This window comes from Phyllostomus discolor, chromosome 3 (genome assembly GCF_004126475.2).
Source record: "Phyllostomus discolor isolate MPI-MPIP mPhyDis1 chromosome 3, mPhyDis1.pri.v3, whole genome shotgun sequence".
NCBI classification, from domain to species: Eukaryota; Metazoa; Chordata; class Mammalia; order Chiroptera; family Phyllostomidae; genus Phyllostomus; species Phyllostomus discolor.
This window is the reverse complement of record NC_040905.2, coordinates 212121155-212139652: the sequence shown is the minus strand read 5'-3', so window position 1 is coordinate 212139652 and position 18498 is coordinate 212121155. Positions and strand designations below refer to the sequence as shown.

At 66.2% G+C, this 18498-nt stretch overlaps 1 protein-coding gene across 1 annotated transcript in view; it reads left to right on the top strand.

The window, feature by feature from the left end:
* The window catches only part of DDX31 (DEAD-box helicase 31), a 64663-nt gene that overhangs the window by 18430 nt on the left and 27735 nt on the right, over nt 1-18498 (top strand). Inside the window, exons 11-16 of the mRNA XM_028530608.2 lie at nt 44-150; nt 1264-1499; nt 2209-2385; nt 5567-5626; nt 13611-13661; nt 15334-15473. Of these exons, the coding sequence (XP_028386409.1) occupies nt 44-150; nt 1264-1499; nt 2209-2385; nt 5567-5626; nt 13611-13661; nt 15334-15473 (771 nt within the window). The remainder of the gene's footprint in view (nt 1-43; nt 151-1263; nt 1500-2208; nt 2386-5566; nt 5627-13610; nt 13662-15333; nt 15474-18498) is intronic.

Below are 18498 nucleotides of genomic sequence, written 5' to 3'. Positions count from 1 at the left end.
TCAGTCTTCGCGGGGACTGACACTCCTTCTCTGGGAACCGCAGGATCCTGGACCTGGGCTTTGAGAAGGACGTCGCCCTGATACTCAACGCCGTTAACGCCGAGAGCCAGAAGCGGCAGAACGTCCTGCTGTCGGCGACGCTCACCGACGGTGGGTGAGCGGGAAAGTCCTCTCGGCTCCGAGAGAGGAGGGTGGTGGGCACGGCTGCGGGGGGCTGCGTCCCCACCTGGGCGAGGGGAGGTGTCTCGGGGGCTGGCCTCCCGTCCTGCAGCGCCCCCCCCCGCCCCCCTTGGCATCTTAGACTCTGCTGCAGCCCGGGGTGAGGGTGAGGGCAGGGGCCAGGGTGGGCCCCAGATCCAGAGCCACCAGTCGGACGGTGCTGCTGGCGCTCGTGCCGGGGCGGGAGGAGGAGAGAGGCTGCCTGCCGCTCACCGGTGCTTTGGTGGGGTTCTTGCTGCCGGTGTGACCCGAGCAGGGCAGGGCCTGCGTCCTTACGACGATGACATCTCACCCAAGTGCCGGGTTTAGTGTGGTCGATCGCCCTTTCCTCCCCCGGCGGTGTCGGACCTCAACATGCGGTGTCCTTTAAGCTCCTTGCTGCTGTGTTTCCTCCTCCAGAGACGGGACGCAGGCGGGAACGCCAGGGCTCGGGGAAGTGGCGGCACCGCCCGCCCCCGTCGCCCGAGTGGCAGGGCCTGTCTGAGCGATGGCATGGCTTCCGTGCCCGAGTCTGGTTCACAATGCCGTCTCTGTCCTCCCTCGCAGGGGCCGGGTGCCGTGCGTGCAGTGGATGGGCAGTTTCGAGTGTCCCCAGAGAGCGTTAATTTTAAGACATAATCCATGTTATTAAAGGGGTTCTGTGCTCCCAAAGTTTGGGACACGCCACGCTTTCACACTTTGCCTCCCCCTGGAGGTCCGCAGTGCCCCCACACAAGCAGGAGTCCTGGGCGGGCCCGGCCAGCCCTGTGAGAGGCTCGTGAAGCCTCTTTACCAGGGTCTTCTGGACCCCAGGACCCTTCCTGGGGGTGACGGGCACATGTCTGTTGGTGTCCCTTCTGAGGGTCTCCCACGGGTGCCAGCGGGTTGTCGGGCTGTCAGGCGAGACCAGCAGGGCTGCCCCACCAGGCTGCCGGGCAGGTCCTGGCTCTCAGAGATCCCTGGGGGGGGGGGCTCTCCCAGGGTGCCGGGGCGTGGGGTGTGTCCGGTGGAACCCGTGCCACAGCGTGTGCCTGTCACCCATTTGCTTCCCTCACTGTTTCCAAGGCGTGACACGGCTCGCCGACATCAGTTTGCACAACCCTGTCAGTATTTCCGTCCTGGATGAGAGCCACCGTCCGTCCAGCCCAGAGGACCACGCAGTCCTGGGGATGTGTGCCCCAGAGTCCAGTGACGAGCTGGACGGCTTTGCCATCCCGGAGGGTCTGGACCAGTACGTGACGTTGGTCCCCAGCAAACTGAGGCTGGTCTGCCTGGCGGCCTTTCTGCTGCAGAAGTGCAAGGTAGGCCGGGGGCTCGCGCCGGCCCCTCGCGGGGAGAGAGACCCGCATTGAGTGGAGAAGCACGTGCACACGGTCTTCCAACCACTCGTGAGCTCGGGCGGTGGTCCCTGCGCGCCAGCGGTCCTGGGGTCTCGGGGGAGATCGGGGTCGCCAGCAGCCCCTGTGTTCGCCTCGGAGTCGGCCCCAAGTGCCTCTCCCGGGGCCAGCGTCGGGCGGGTGGCGGGTGGCGGGAATGCGCCGGGAGTGAGATGGGGCTGGAGGCCTGCGTTCACGGCTCTGAGAGGGGCTGGTGCTTGTGCACCCGATTGCCAGTTCCATGGTACTGTCTCTGGTACCTGGGCGGGGGCGGGGGGGGCGGGAGGGCCGGAGAGCGGGGCTTCCACAGGCGCCGGCCTGGGCCCGAGCCGGGCCGGGCCGTGTGTGTGCGAGGCCGCAGCAGGCGAGGAGCAGCGTCGGCGGACAGCCTCTCGGGAAGCTGAAGCCCGCCCTCCGCGCTCACTGCGGGCCCCGGTCAAGGCCACAGCTGTCGCTGCCCTCGCCTGCAGCCTTCGTGGCGTGGGGCGTCGGTGTTGCTTCTGCAGATGATTCCCAGCTGCCTGTCACCTGCTTCCGAGCCGGGGCCAGCGTGGCTGGGCGTTTCAGAGGAGGACTCACCGTGGCGTCGCCTAACGAAAACGTGCGGCGGTTTCTCCCCCTCGTGTCGATGCAGTTCGAAACGGACCAGAAGGTGATCGTGTTCTTCTCGAGCTGCGAGCTGGTGGAGTTCCACTACCACCTCTTCCTGCAGACCCTGCTGAGCGGCGTCGGGGCCCCCGTCCCGGGGCAGGTGCCGCCTGCCTGCACGCGGTTCAGGTTCCTGCGTCTCCACGGCAGCATGGACCAGGAGGTGAGCGCCCTCGGGGCCGGCCCGGCCTCACCGGGGTGGGCGGCCCCCCAGGAGCCTGCCGCGCCGTGCGGGGGCCAGGCCCGCTGGCCCGCCCCTGGAACCGGCCGGGCTGGTCCGCCCGCGGCTCCCGGGCCCGCTCGGCCGCCTCTGCCCCAGCCAGCTGTTGAGGCAGCAGAGCGCCGCTAAGTAGCTGGCACCGGGGAGGGGTTCTGCCTTTTTAGTGCCCAGTGTGTAATTAGGGCTTGATGTCTTCAAATTAAGAGCATTAATGGAGCTGAACTGTGGCTCCCATATGGCGCTGCTGTGCCGACTGCTGTCGCTGCCAGCAAGACGCAGCGCCCGCTCCGCGCTCGGCCGCGAGGGCCGCGGGCCCGCTCCCCGCTCCGCCCCCCTCCGTGTGCGTGTCCGTCCAGGGGGACGGAGCGTGCTCCTTGTTGTAGGTTCTCAGCCGCCTGGAGACCACCGCCGAGGGGGGCGGGCGGCGGGAGGCTCCGACTGCGCAGGCAGTGCAGGAGGGCGGGCCGAGGGCGGCCGGCGCGTCCTGGAGGCCGGGGGGAGCGAGGAAGAGGAGGCAGCCGTGGGGACGGGAGCGGACGGGAGCCCGCTCAGAGGAGACGGCAGAGGTCGTCCTCGCTGGGGCCCCTGTTGGTTTTGCACTTTTGTTTTAGTCCTTCAGGAGATGGAGACTCGGGATTTGCTCAAGGTCGTTCAAGGACACAGCTGCTTGTTTGCCACAAGAATATGCAGAATTTCCCGAACATTCCTGCCTTTGATTTTTACGAGCTCTTGGTTTTTACCCTCTGTGTCCCTGATTCGGCTGACTTGTTCGTTTCACACAAGGCAGTGCCATTTACGGTGTTTCTTCTTCTCTTTTTTAAAATCAGTTCCCTGGTCCTCTGGGTCTGTCCTCACCAGAGGCGTTCTGCAGGGTCGTCTGGGGGCACGGAGGAGCTGGGCGTGCACTCCGCAGGGTCTGGGGGTTCGAGCCGAGCGTGGAGAAGAGCCCGTAGTGACTTAGTTCAGCTCTCGTCACCGTGGGACCCTCCTCTAGGGGGTTCACGGCTGTGCGCCTCAGGGCAGGGGGTGGGGGCGGGCTGCCGTGGTCTGGGCCTGGCCGTGTGGCCACCGGAGAGCGTGTGACCTCTCTGTGCCTCGGTGTCTGGGTCCCTCACATGGAGCCGGCAGTCGGGCTCCGTGTCCTGGCTGTGACGGCTCCCCGAGCTGACGCAGACCAAGTGCTGCGAGCGGCCGGCCCACGTACGTACGTCCTCAGGGAGCCTGTTAGGGCCGTCGTCATTGTCGGGAGTTCTCCCTCAGGGCAGCTCAGGCTGTTCAGTCTAGTCCTTGTCACCTCGTGCTCACACTGTGGTTTCATTTTCTAAGCAGCCTTCACGGGCCCCCCCTGAGCTGAGGAGAAGGCAGGAGGGCGTGTCTGCGTTCCGTCTGGCGAACGCCGAGGTGGTGTCATGTCCCAGAGCGAGCCGGGGCAGTCCCATGCTCTGTTCCTGGCCTCTCACCCCAGCCACCGACCCGGGGGACCTGTGGTCTGCCTGCGTGCTCGCTGGGGCGGGACCTGTGGTCTACCTGCGTGCTCGCTGGGGCGGGACCTGTGGTCTACCTGCGAGCACGCTGGGGCCCCGGGCACGTGATCAGAGAGCAGCTCCGGTTGCTGCACAGCAGTCTCGGGGCGGTCGTGGTGAAAGACTTGGGTTTTGTCCTCACCCTGGACCCGGAGACGTCACAGACAGGCTGTAAGGTGTGTCCCTGGCTTTCCGGAACTTTTCTGACATTATGATGCAGCCATTAAAGATGGCTCTTATGAAGCCATCGTGCAGCAGACGGGACGAGGGCAGGGCCCTTGTGCGGGCCAGAGCCCCGACTCTGGGACACAGCCCCCAGGCTCAGACGTCGGGTCCGGCCCTTTGCTGGGCGCGCCCCTCCCTCGGCCGGTTGCTCGGCCTCGTCAGCAGCTCGCAGGGTGGCTGTAGGCGGTAAGTGGGCGCAGCGTGTGAAGTGGAGGCCAGTGTCTGGTGGGCATGTGGCAGTGCTCGGTGCTCGTTGGCTGTCATTATCCACTGTCCTCGGGTGTCCCTGGAGCCCCAGGTGTGTATGAAAGCACATGCGTGTGGAGAACCGAGGTGAGGTTCACTGCAGTGACCTGCTGGCTGTGCCAGAACGGAGGGGGAGAGACTGCCTTGTTTTTTCCTCCAAATTCGTGATAATTTGGTTATCTGTCGCTGCTGGCAGGTGGACGTGGCCGAGCCTGAGCTGCTCGCAACACTGTGATGCAAACACACTCGTGGGTGCACTCTGTACGTTTACACAGAAAGGCGTTGAGCGTGCACACCTTGCAGTCCAGCGAGGCTGCCCTTAGGGATTTTCCCAAAGGGAACCATTCCGCCCACGTGAGTCCCCTGCAGTGGGGTCCGTCGCAGCACTGCTGGTGGCAGTTAACCCCGGGCGGCGGCTGCGGCCGGCAGCGGTGGGGCACCAGCTGCGGAGACGGCAGCGCACCGTCCAGCGGGACACTGACGTCACGAGAGGGACGTGGTCTGGAGGTTTCATGTTGTGTCCTGGAGGACATGGAGAGGTGTCCGCGTTCTGCTGAGACACTTACATACGTGTGTGCGTGTGTGCACGCACACACAAAGTGACAAGAGTGTGTTGGTGGCGTAAGCAGAGGGGGCCAGTTTTCAAGCGCCCCTGCTGGTGATTTGGCGCAGGAGGGGCCCGGAGACCAGGGGCTCCCGGTGGTGGTGGTGCGCTTTGGGCCATGGGATGTTGCATTTCCTTCCTTCAACTTAAGTGCAGTTTTTCTGCAGTTAAAATATACGTGGTTCATAACTTTTAGATCTTTTTACAAAACTGGTCTTGAACAAGACTGCCCCGCAGGAAAGGCGGTTCTTCCGTCGGCCCCCGTGGGTCCCCCTGCTCCCGGGTGGCCGAGTCTGAAGGGCGCCCCCAGCCCGGCGCTCTGCCGCCGCCTCGCCGCCGTCCGGAAGCCCAGTCCTGGACGCACACTAGACGTGCGTGCTCACGTCTCCTCTCTCTCGGCAAAGCTGCTCCGCTCTGCGCCCTAACGTACAGACTCAGCCGGAGGAAGGGGGCGGTCGGTTACGGGACTCGGCGCCCGCCCCGCTGCCGCCGACCGCAGGTTGTAAGGTGTCTCCTTGTTTTCCAGGAGAGAACGGAGGTGTTTCAGGAATTCGCACATTCCGGCACGGGCGTCCTCTTCTGCACGGTACGTAGCATGCCGACCCCCAGGGACGCGTAAGCATTGCTGTCACTGGTGGCTGCGGTGTTGCCCCTGACAGTTTGCCTCGGGGCCAGCCCCACGGAGAGCGGGGTCACCTCTCGGCGTGGCTGGCCCCTCTGCATGTCCGCTCCATCACCCGACTTGGTCCCAGGCGGCCGGCTGCCACCCTGTAGAAGGCTCAGCGACTCGGCGATTTGCTCACTAATAGTGGCAGCTGTTGGCCTGAGAACGTGTGAATCTCGGTGATTTCCAGCCGCCCCAAACCTGTAAATTACAGCTATCGGGAGTGATTAGAGCTGAGAAAGCCCTTCCGCGGTGAAGCCGCTCTCCTCCCTCCGCCCCCCGTCCGTGAGGGGGGCAGGCGCGCTTGGCCGGTGTGTCCGCTGGCGTCTGACGCTGTCACGTGCCCTCCAGTACCCCGGCCGTCTGGGGGGCTGCCTCCCCTGGCGCGTGTCTCGTGTGCTCTGTCCAGACGCCAGCACCGGCCTTCGGTGGCCCCTTCTCTGGGGGCTCCCTTTGCTGCCACTGCTGCTGCCGCTCGCCCCCCAGATGAAATGCCTTCTGGGTCTGTGCAGCTTCGTCCCGACTGGGGGCTGGAGGAACCCCTGTCGTCGGTGCAGTGACGCGGTGACGTGGTGGCGCTGTGCACGGGGCGGCCGGCGGCCCGGTGCTGGGTGGAGACGGAGGGCCAGCCCCTAGAACCCCCTGGCGCGGCCTCTTCGGTGCAGCCGCTGCCCCGGGAGCGCCGGCTCTGTGTCCAGGGTTAAAGGCCGTCCAGGGCGTTTTCTCCCTCCAGTTAGAGTGCGTGGGGGCGAGTGCTGCTGCTTCCTGTGTACGGTCGCGCGTGAGGCGGCCTGCCGGCCCCCGTTTGTCGCCGGGTGCTGGTGCTCCCGTGCGCGCGTGGTGACGGGCCGTGCTGGCCTCGCGTGCTCGGAGCGGAGACCGGGCGCCACTGGGACACTGGCCGTCTGCGGGCCCCGCGTCCACCCAGGGCCCTTCCCCCCGTGAAGCCTGCCCCGAGGCAGGGGCTGGTGTCTGCTCTAGAACCGTCTCGTGAGGGTGAGCCCACGGGGTCTGTTCCACAGAGAAGTTTGTCAAACTCCTCGTCGCGGAACCAGACCCCTTCCTGCCTCCGCTGTCCCTGATTCCCCATCTTCCTGCCCCTGCAGCCAGGCAGCGCCTCTTAGCTCCTTGATTGTGTCCGTCGTCCTTCCTTTCTCTGGGCCCGGGGCCTCGGTGCGTGGAGTTCCTCCGCGTGGGGCACTGCACCCTGACTCTGACACACCCCTGTGTAGGTCTCAGCTGGAAGCTCGTTTGTTTGGGAGATGGCGCCTTGGAGCCCCAGCCACCCCCACCCTCGCCCCTCCCCACCCCCCACCCCCGTCGGGTGCCCCCAGGGTCCCTGCAGTTCCCACCACGCCCGTCACACCTGGGCTCAGTGTCTGCCCCCAGGCCCTGAGCTCGTGAATGCAGGGACTGCGTCTCGTTGGCTGCTCTGTCCTGTGTCTGGCGCAGAGCAGGCGTGCAGCAGGCACTCCGTGTCGTGGATGGCACGCGTGGGCAGGCAGGGCCTCAGTGTGGAGGCCGACCCGTGCACACCCGTTCCTAGAAAGAGAGGGAGCCGAGGGCCACCTTCTTGTGCGTGTGGGGGGGTGTCTGGGGAGTGAGTGTTCTGGGGAGCGTGTGGTCTCTGCGGAGACGGGAGGCAGCGGGAACCTCGGCGCTGGGGTTTGGGGTGGGGTCGGGGCAGAGCGTCCCGTCTTTGACTCTCAGGTGCTGGACTCGTGCCTGGTGAGACGTCGTCACGCTTCCTGGTGTGCAGGCGCCGCCCCGCGTTCCAGACACGGTGCGCTCCAGGTCCCCAGGAAGGCGCCAGGCCTTTGAGGTCCCGTGGTTTGGGTTTGCTTTGGGGGTTTTTTGTAGTTTTTCAAGGACCAAAAGACCCTACTTTCTGAAGTGTGATTCTCGGTGGAGACAGAACACAGCACGACTTTCCTGATTCTGTCTGGCTGCAGGCAAGCGGCTCCCGCCGGGTGAAGCGCCCGGGCAAAGCACGGCCGTGCTGCCCTCCGGCCCGCGGTCCCGGGCGCCCTGTGGAACGCAGACCCTCACTCCCCAGCAGGCTGGTTTCTGCGAAACCCCTGGGTGCCTGAGCGTTTGCCAAGGCCACGCCCATGGGACAGTCCTCTCCGGTGCCTTCTTGTCCCTCCTCCGCAGTGCTGGCTGCTGGACGGGTGCCTGGTGGGGCTCGCTCCTCTCATTTCCCAGGCCCGACACCAGCACAGGCTCCCGGCGTGGGAGAGGCTGCTTACCCCCCGCCCTGCCCCGTCCCTTCAGCTGCAGCCACGTCGGTCTGCTTGAGCCGGGAGTCCCGGGGTCTGAGATGGCCGGAGGCCCGAGCCACGCTGTGCTGGGCCGGGCCTGGGTGGGGGGTTGTCGCCAGGCTGTGTCCTTCTGAGCAGCCTGTTGCTTGCCAGCTCCTCTGAGCGTGCTCCAGGAGCCTCCTTGGTGTTAATGAGGAACGCGGGCCACGTCGGGACACGGCAGATGGGGAACTGGCGTCTTCGGGGAGAGGGGGTCACGCTGTCAGTCGTCGCCCGGCGATCTCTCCTTCCTGCTCCCACCCTTTGCCGTTGTGACTCACCGTCCCCCGGCCCTTGAACGAGGCCAGGAGGTGGGACCTGGGACATGCTGAGCATTACCGTGTCACCACACACGAGCCCACAGCTATGCCGGTCGCTCTGCTGCTAGAAAAATCCCTCTCTGCCCCCTGCCTTCCTCTCTGCACCCCAGCCTCCTCCTGCTCCCTTGTTACTAGGAACAGGGAAGGGGGCGTGTGTGTGTTCGTTTTGACTAGAAGCGTGAGAACAAGGACCCTTTAATTGTGTTGAAATCGTTCGGGGTCTGGTCCCTGGCTGTGTGGCTGTGGGTTCTCAGCAAACACGTGACCGCGGTCACTCAGGAGTCTCACCACAAGTGGGAGGGGGACAGGAGGGACCCCCTTGTCTAAAACGTAGTTGGTGTCCTCTAGAAAACAGACCTAGGACGCAGCCGCGCAGAGGAGGGAGCGGCGATGAGCAGGAAGGAGTCGCTGGGAAGCCGCACGTCCACTGCCCAGTGGACCTGAGGAGTCAGAGAGCAGACGCCGAGTTGCCGGCGTTGCTCCCTCCCATCGCTGGCGAAGGGCTCGCCCCGCGCCAGAGGGAGGGGACGTGGTGGTCGGCACTGTGGTCCCGTCGCGGAGCTGACACGGAGGGCGGCCGGGGCAGCCGGGAGAGGGGCGTTGCCAAGCTGCCTCTGGTCGGGCGTTCTGGTGTGCGTGCCTCTCCCTGATGCCCCTGGGTGCCCGGAGCAGGGGACCTCCCCCACACCCCACCCGCCCCCGGGCTGGCTGTCCTGGAATAGCGCGCCCGTCCAGCACCCGCACTCTCTTTCAGAAGCCACCTGGGTCACGTGTGCTGTCACGAGGGCGTCCGTTCACCCCCAGAGCAGGCAGAGGCTCTCTTGGTTCCCCCCTCGGCCTGTTGTTTCGGTAAAGTTTCCCTCTTCCACTTTAGTTCGTCGTGTTAATGGCAAGATCACTGGGAGGCTGTTGGCTGTTTACTCCGTTACGCTAACTCATGTTGCCAGCTTTTTGGCGGCTCCAGCCAAGAGCTCTCGCCGCTGACAGCTCCTGCACTCGCTCCTTCCTCCTCCGCGTGCGCGGCCCAATCTGTCACCCGGACGACAGGGGCCCGCACCCCGCTGACGGCTCTCCACGCACGGCGGTAATGACTTCTGGCAGGCGGGGACGGCGGTGGCGGTGGCGAGTGCACTGCGGCCCTTCCTCGGGGCGCCGGCAGGGCCCCTCTCCCCGTTCGCGAAAGCACTTTGTGAGGTTCTCGGGTAAATAAATGAGTCATTTTAATCCAACTGACAGGCTGGCACCTGAGCAGGCTGCCTTCCATCTGCACGCCTCGGGCTGGTGCGGCGGCCCGTCGCCAGGCCGGGCCTCGCCGCCTTGCGTCTCTCAGAGCCGACTCCAGCGGCTCTTCTGCCCTGACTACCAGGTTCAAGGGCCGGAGTGCAGCCGGGCCTGGGTTCTGGGAGCGGGCGGGACCGAGGTCTGTGCGGACTGTTGGGCAGGTTATGCCTGGCGCTCTGCCCACGGCTTCTGGGGTGGCGGCTTCTGTCCCTGGGAGCCCGCGGTGAGTGGGGGAGCGGGGAGGAGAGCGAGGGGGCCTCCGCAGCACTGCCCGGTCTCCGCCGTCGGGAAACGGAGGGTCCGGCTTTACAATTCTCAGTGTCCCTGTGTGCTGTCTCCCCTGGTCTTCATGGTGACCTCGGGAGGTCGACCGGCGGGTTTCAGAGCCAGTGTTGGGGGTAAACTGAGGCTCAGAGCGCCGAGCTGGCGTGCCCGGATCCCGTGGCTGTGAAGTGACACTGGAGTCCCGCGCTCTCTGCTCCTAGACCCGGAAGGTTGTTTCTCTCCCGCTCTCTGCGGCGGCCTGGGCTCAGAATGGAAAGACGCGCTTAAAGAGATAGCTGCATCGAGTCTGAGCGCTGGCTGGCTGGCCGTGAGGTCCCCCCACCCCACCAACACGAGAAGCGGGAGACAGGGAGGCCCGTGAGGGAGGGAGAACCTTGGCGGGCCCCCGGGAGAGGCGGTGGGTGTCGCCCCCGACTCCCCCTCGCAGCGCCTTCGTGCTGGGTGAGCCTCACGAGCGCCACCCTTGGTTCCAGACCCGTGGTTGAGCTCACCGAGCCGGCGAGCGCTCTGTTTCCCGCAGAGCCTGCTTGTCTGGGGAGCTCAGGCAGCCCGCCCAGGCCCAGGGCCTGCGCCTCCCGCTGCAGAGCACGCCTGCGAAGCAGATCATCTCCTGACGGGAACGCAGCAGCTCGGAGAGCCGCTCGGGCCTCTGACGCCGGCTGTGGTCAGTGTGGAAAGCGGTTCCCGTGCCCCCTCCGGTAGAAAACCCCAGGAGTGTCCTCAGAGGCACAGCGTGGGGCGGCAGCCTCACCCGAAAACACCTCGTGGGTGCCGGCACCGCAGGGCGTGAACCTTGTGCCTCACACTCCATGGCAGCAGCCCGGGCACCGGGGGACGGCGAGCAGGCCGTTCGGCGTGGCCAGTGACGGCCGGCAAAGCCTGCCCTGCCACAGCGGCCCTGGGCAGCTCGGTGCTGGTGGCACGAACCCTCCTCGGTCCTGCCCCGGAGCCCGGGGCCTTCGGGAGCGACCGTTTCCATGTGCTTCTTGCAGAAGCTGCATAGGGGTATTGGTTTTAAAAACACTGGTGACCCTTAGGACTCCCCCGTGGTACTCCAGAGTGGGGGAGGGGGGCCGTTCTGACAGAGGACTGCCTACCCGCTCTCCAGTGGAGGGAAACCATGCCGGGTGGGAGCCCTGCTCTGCGGGCACCCAGGGGAAGCGGAGGCAGGGAGGCCGTGCCCGCAAACGCCGGAGCCGTGAGGCAGACGGTTTCGGGAGCAGTCTCCAAGTCTCCCGCCCCCGGGACAAGAGGCGAGAGGCGCCCGCAGGTGGGGAGAGCGGGTGGGCGGGCTCTCGCAGGCGACCACCGCACACAGCGTCCCCAGCGGGGCACAGACCGCTCTGGCGTGTCTCCCCGAGTCACTCGATGGAAGCACACGCTGCCGTGTCTGCCGCCGGAACGCTTCCCGCAGAACTTCCCGGGAGGAAGCAGAGAAGTCCAGGTTCTGGATGTTCAGGACATCTGGAGTCTCCAAAGTGGGTCGTTACCGAGAAAGAGTACGTGAAGGGCAGGGGCGTGGTCGCAGACGGAGGGAGTCTGAGCGCTGCCGTGAACACGGCGCGGCCTGCGGTTCGGCCCTGGGTGGGGGGGACAGCGGGGTCCCGGGAGGGGCCGGGGTGCGACCGGCGGCCAGGAAGCGGTGCTCCCCCACGCCGGCTGTCTCAGGGGTGGCAGTGGTGCTGGGGCCTCGTGGAGGGTGCTCTCCGACTGAGGGGCGCCTGCCACAGCGTTCAGGGACAAGCGTCACGGTGCTTCCGGGGTCTGGCAGGACGAGTGCGTGGAGGAAAGGGGGAGTGGGTGACCCCTCCCCCCCCCCCCCCCCCCCGCAGCTGTTGACGAGTCCAGGTGAAGGCGGACAGGTGCTCCTGCGACTCCCCCAGCTCTTCTGTGGGTTTAGGTTTTCCTGAGGGGAACTGGAGGGGAAACGTGGACCCGTTGTTAAAGGGAAACAAACGAAACAGCGGGAGAAGGGAAACAAGCAGTGAGGCCCGCCCGGGCCTGGAGAGCACGTGGAGTCCTGGGGCCCCGCCCCCAGGCGGTGGCGCCCCTCTCCCGAGTTGTCTGCGCCCCCCTCCGGCTGGGTCGTTCCCTTGGGCTTGCTCTCTGGGTCTCCTCTTTCCCCCTTGGCTGTTTTGGTGGAAGAAACCGGACCTTTTGTCCACTTTCTGCAGTTGCCTAGTTGGGTCCTCCAGGGGGTGTGTAACCGGGCCCTCTCCCCCGCCCCCCATTTCCTGTGCTCCGGTCGATGGGCGGAGACCCCCGGCGAGCCCAGGCTCCGGGGTTGTGCGGGCCAGAACGGGCCCTGCGCCCCCTGCTGCCCGCCATCGGCAGGCGTCTGCCTGCAGCCCCTCGAGGTCACGCGCGCCCACAGCAGGAAGTCTGGCTTCCGTCCTCCTCCCCCTTCTCTCCCTTCCCCCCCAGGGAAACCGTTTTTAAAAACTTCTGGGTTTTCCTTGTATTATTTCTCTAAGAAGCACGGGCAAGCGTGCCTTATTTCCCTCACTCGTTACACCGAAATGCCCTGCACACGCCCAGGAGGTGTGCTGGGGAGCCTGCACGCCGTGCCGTCCCGGCCACGCGGCGCCCTGGGGCGTGGGGAGGGCGCCCCCGCCGTCGCCCGCGCCGTGTCCTGCCAGTCGCTGGGGATTGCACCAGACCGCCGACGTGAACAGCCTTGCACGAGTGTCACTCTGTGTTTTTGCCCGTGCGTCCTCGGGGTGCTCTGGGTCAGAGGGCAGGCACATGCACAGTCTCGCCGGGTGCCCCCGGCCCCCAGACGGGGGCTGGGCTGTGTCACACCCCCAGCGCAGCGCGTGAGGGCACGGCGTCTCTCTGCCATCAGGACGGCGCGCTGGCGCCCGGTCGTCGCTCCGAAGGCCGTCGGGGCAGTGCAGGCGGGGCGCCCCACTGGTGTCTGGGGTGCAGGAGTGCCCAGCACCTGCCGGCCGGGGGCGTTCGTGTTGTGGCTGTGTGTGTGACGATGAGTGGTGTGTGTGCGCTTGCCGCCCGAGACCAGGAGACGCCCGCTCTCTGCTCTCCGCCGGGGTGACCAGACAGCAGGAGGGCTCGGCCCCACAGGTGGCGGCCGACCCTGAGAAGGGAAACTGAGTCTCCGCTGCCTTTGCAGTCTCTCCTGCCCGAGTTAGCCGTCGGAGGGGCGGGGCGTTGCCTGACCCCTGCTCCTCTCCGAGGCTGGTCAGCAAGGGCCCCGGGAAACAGCCTGCAGCTCACCTCCACGAGGGGGTGCCTGGGGGCGGTCTTGCAGAAGCCCCCCCCAAAGCCCTGTCTTTGTCAGTTTGCGCATAGGTGCGGGATGGGGGTGGTGACCCACAGGCGCACGCACCATCAGGGGGTTTTTCAAGTGAAACGTAAAAGTAGTAAGACTCGCTGAAGTTCTGGGAATCCTTCCCAGGCACGACGGAGAATGAGCGTGCGAGTTCCTGGGCTCCCCTGCAGGTGGCGCTCTCCTGGGGAAGTGGTGGTGCCTGGCCAGCGGGTTCCTGGCACTTAGCCCCCGAGGCAGGAGGCAGGACTTCAAACTGCAAACCCTGGGGCGGCTTCCTGGGGTCGCGTGCAGACGTGTGCAGACATGTGCGTGCGAGAGCGTGCACATGGGTGTGGGCGAGCCCTCGGTGTTTGCCTCAGGTTATCAGTGGGTCCGTGGCCCCCAGACGGTCCAGAGACGCGGTCCTAAGCCATGTTTCTTATGTTTTGAAGGATGTTGCGGCGCGGGGCCTGGATCTCCCTCAAGTCACGTGGATCGTGCAGGTAACTTTTTGGTTGTTACGGTGGGAGCTCGAGACAGGAGTACGTGATCGCGAGTGGGTGTGTTGGCTTTAAGTGGAATAATTATTATTACTCTCTTGGGTGTTGCCCTGGTAACCAGGCAGCAACCACCTTATCTGCACAGTTCTCCCGACATCTTTCCTTAACCCAGCCCCCCAACTGCTGAGCCCCCGCAACTGCTGCAGCCAAGCAACCAGGCTGCAGCCGGGGCGGGGCAGGGTGGTGGGTGGGGGGCAGGGAGGGCGCCGCAGAGGGCGGGGGCGGGCCCCAGGCTCCCGGACCGGGGCCTGTCACACACGAAGTTTCAGCAATCTGAAAATAACAGGAGGTGCCCGGGGCCCCCGGGGGGCCTCGTTGTGTCCGGGAGGCGGCAGCCCAGCTGCCCTGAGAGCCGGGTCCTGCCCGTGGACCTGCGGGGGGCGGTTCAGTCCCTGGCAGCGTCTTACGCTCCCCTCCAGCCTCGGACGCTTTGCCAGAGGGCACAGGTGTCGGCGCTCGAGCCGAGTGCTTTCCGTCCCGCTGTCCCTCCTGGGTAGCCTGCGGAAGGGTGTTTCTGAGGCCTTGTGGGGCGGGGGGGGCGGGGGGGGGGGGCAGGGAACACGTGCCCTTTTTACGTGAGTCACGGTTTATTCACATCTTAGCGCGACCGCGTGCCTGCCGGTGGCTGGGGGCGCCGGCCTGCTCCCGCAGATGGACGCTTGCAGCCGGAGGTGTCGGGTCCTCTTTCCTGCCGGCCACAGAGCCAGCGAGAGACGAGCAGGCGGGGTGGTTCCATGTGCGGGAGGCTGGACACACGGACTCGATCCCCCAGCCTTCTTGCAGTGTGACTACTGATGGGTCACTTGCATGTGCCCAGCCCCCTGCACACTGTGTTCTTGGTGGCCCCCTGGGTGCTGGTTCGGGTAGCAGCAGAGGGGGGAACAAAGGAGGGAGAACCACGTGGTCAGTCGGTTTCCACAATGACAGAGTCGTCACCACAGCCATGCTCTAGTTCTGTGTGGGACGCATCCTGCGGAGTCGAGTCGCCCTCTGCCCTGCGTCACCCTGAGTCGGGGCGCCCGTGGGGGCAGGGGCACGTCCCTGTGTGAGCGCAGCCCCGCTCCCCAGGGGCTGACAGAGCTGCAGCCGGGCGGCGGGCGCCAGCTCCTGGGGGCCCAGCCGAGGAGCCGGCCTCTGGTCACACACGAAGCTTTCGGACCCTCGCTCCGGACCCCGTCCAGCACCCTCAGCCTCGTCCTCACTGCTTGCCTGCCAGGGAGGTGGGCCCAAGGGCATGTGGTCATCTGCAGAGGCTCACCCCCGCCCGCCGGCGTTCCCACCCTGCGCAGTCACCGCGGTGAGAAGCTGCCAGCTGATAGGAAGAGGAAGAGACCTGTGGAGAAATAAAATTAAAAGGGAGGCATCGGGCCGGGCAGGCGCCTCGTCTGTCTGAAACCTGGCCGCCGCCCCCACCGGCGCACCGGGGCCCTGCTGTCTCCCTCCAGTGCCGCCGCCGGAGCTTAGGGCTGAGTGCCTTCCCCTTGCGACTGCGCCGGGGTAACCATGGCACCAGGATCTCGTGCCGGGATACCTGGAGGCAGGTGAGGGGATCGCACTTCCAATTAACGGCGGCCCCTTGATCAGTGAATGCCTTCATTTCTGCTACCCTTTCTAGTACAACGCCCCGTCTTCGCCGGCGGAGTACATCCACCGCGTCGGGAGGACCGCCCGCATCGGCTGCCGCGGGAGCAGCCTGCTCGTCCTGGCGCCTTCGGAGGCGGAATATGTCAGCTCGCTGGCTTCTCACAAAATCAAGTGAGTCAGAAACCCGAGCGGGGCTGCGGCTGATCTCGCCTAATTAACTTTCTGTCGCTTCTTATGCTGGCTGGGCCTTGTAAGCTGACGGAGAGCCATTAACCCTTGTGATCCCCAAATGAGTCCCAGAATAGCCGGTGGCAAAAACGCAAGCCCTCGGTGCCGTCAGCGCTGACAGGCCTCGTCGCGGGCGAGACCGAGGCGCAGGACGGCCTGTCGCCGCGCCCGCTCCTCGCAGGCGGGCCCGCGTTGCCTCGCGAGCACAGCCAGCTGCTTGAAGGGCTCTTCTGTTCGCGGTTGCTCTTTCTTGCCATTGATGCTTCGTACCTTGGGAGTTGTTTTGCCTTTGAAAAAATAATGCTTCCTTACTCCTCACGCAGCCCCCTTCCCTCAGAGCACCCCCGGGGAAGCCGTGGGGACCTGCCGGAGTGCGCCCACACACCCAGGTGGCAGCGCCTCCTGGCCCCCCGCGCAGAGCCCCAGGCCCAGCCCGGGCCTCACTCGGGAAGGACAGAGAAAGCAGACAGGGCAGCGCCTCGGATTACAGTGCAGCAGAGAGGAGCCACGGGGCCCCGGAAACGAACGTGTTGTGTCGTGTTCTCCACAAACGCTCTGGCGCCTGGTGTGACAAGTTCTAGCGCTGGGCTTGTGAGGGCGGCGGTGGTTCTCACCGGTGCGGGCTCGAGAACTTGTGCTCAGACGCAGCACAGTGGTGCGTCAGGTTCTGGGAGGCACTGGGAGGCCACGTCTGCCCCGAGGGCCGCTCAGGTGCCCCTAGGACCTGTGCCGCGACACCAGCACGGGACCCTGCTGTGTGGCTGGACTCCCCTCACCCGGGCCAGGCCTTACGTAAAGCACCGGGTGGCGTCCCCAGGCTCACCTGGAAACTGTTGCATTCTACCCCTGAGCCTGCTCGGGGGCCCCAGGACCCAGGGCAGGCCGCCCGCTGGCGGGGTGGGCGCACGCGGCCGCCCCACCGGCACCTGCAGGGCCCTCTCTCACCCCGCCCGACCCTCCCGGGGCTGCTGGCGGGAACTTCCAGGGACCGCGGCTTACTCAGGAAATGGGCCTGACCTCCCCATGTGGCGGGGAGGGGTGGCAGGGACCGGCTCCTGAGTCTGGTCAGTTTCAAGCGCGCTAAATTCAGGGTGCTCTGCAGCTTCCTGTTGTTTAACGTGCCTCCGCTTAACACAGCTTTTCCGTGGAAGGGTGCTTCTGCTTGGTTCAGGAAGGCGTGCGTATTTCATCTTAGTTCCGAGAGCAATCGCATGTCACCCAGTCACTTGTCAGGAGAGCTGCTCCTCTGGCTGGCCTCGCTGCAGCCCTGTGTGTGTCCACACCAGCACCCTGCCAGGTCTGGTCCCCGGAAGTCCGGGGGGTTGGCGTGGAAACCCAGGGACAGAGCCCGTTCCCCACGCTCACGCAGGCGGGGAGCGGTCTGTCCGGGAGCCGCGTGCCTGCGGAGGGCGTCCTCAGCGGTGCGCGTTGCTGCCTCCCGGCAGGAAACACGGCCGCTGCACTGAGCAGCCTGGCGCTCCCCCCGTGCCCTTCCCTGCCGGCGTCCTAGACCCGCAAGTTCAGGTTCTCCCTCCGTCCCGTCCCAGCGCTCGGGGCGTTCTCCCGTGCTCCCTGGCTTCCCGCGCGCCCAGCTCGGCGCGTGGCAGCAGGGGACGGAGGGCGATGACCACCCAGCGCCGTCAGCAGCGTTGCTCCCTGCCTCTCTCTGCTCTTGCAGATGCTCCGAGGCAGGCTCGGGCCGATGGCTCCGACAGGTCACCTGCGGCCCCAGACCTGACGAGGGAAAATAACGCTTAGCACCAGCGTGACTCGTTAGTGAGCCGAGCGCATTTTAAAGACACGGGAGTATGGTCACCCCGTGCGACGGTCTCACCTGCAAACAGCAGGCCGGCAGTATTCACGGGTGCGGCTCCGTGTTCGCGTTCCGAGGACCACTCGGTGACGCCAGGGACTCGGGCTCGGAGGGGGCGCACGCCCAGGAGGGGGGAGGTGGAGCGCCGAGGGGGCGAGTGTGTTCTGTGGAGAGAAGGCGACGGGGGGCCTGAGAGAATTTACTGGGGGGCGGGGCGTCCTGTGGGAGTCCGGCCTCGCTGCCTTCTGCCCCCAGGGTCTGTCCCCAGGGTCCGCCCTGGGCTGCCGCCCGCTGCCCGGCTCGGGTGCCCGACCCCAGCAGGCGTCGGGGCGAGTCCGCCCGAGATGCAGGTGTGGGCTGCCGGTGTCCCTTGGAGGACGTGACAGCACAGACTGTTCGTTTTGACTTAGCGCCCAGAAAGTGCGTCTCACAAGAACTAACGGCAGAGCAAGACGTGAAGGTCTGGAGTCTAGGAGGCACCCCTAAACGTTTGGGGAAAAAAGGCAGAGCGTGTGTGTGCGGTGCCCGAGCGCACCCCGGGGAGCGGGCGGCAGGGTGCCGGGGCGGCTGACGAGTCGCAGGGAAGGTCCGGGCGGCAGCCGGGGCCCTGGGCAGCGCAGCACCGCCCGCCTCGCACCCGCCGTGCGCCTCGCCCCGCGGGCTCCGCCCCGCGGCCAGGGCAGGAGACGGGGAGTCGGGCTGCCGCCGCCTCCACGTGAGGACTCAGAACTTCGCTTCCGCGTCCCTCTGACTTCTGGGTGCTCGCCACCCCCCACCCTCCCCGCACTTGAGTGCCTTCCTGATGAAAGCCATCACCGGGTTATTAAAATGTAAATGCTGCATCAGAGCGTGTTTCTTAGATCCGGCACGAGACAGCGCCCCGTGCCCGCCCGTCTCTCCTTCATCTCTCTCGGCGAGCCGGGCGGTTCCTGTCTGGATGGGGCCGCGGCCGGGCGGAGGGGGCTCGCTTTGTTCCCCCCCCCCCCCCCAAGCCAGGCTTGGTCGGGGCGGGGGCGGGCCCTGTGCCGCCCTGAGTGGTGGGAGCCCCCGCTCGGCCCGTCCGTGCAGGGTGGGTGGTCCCGGCCTCCCTGGCGCGGATGGTCCTCCGAGCCCCCAACTGCGAGTGGCCTCGTTCCCTTCCCTCCTCCCTGCCCC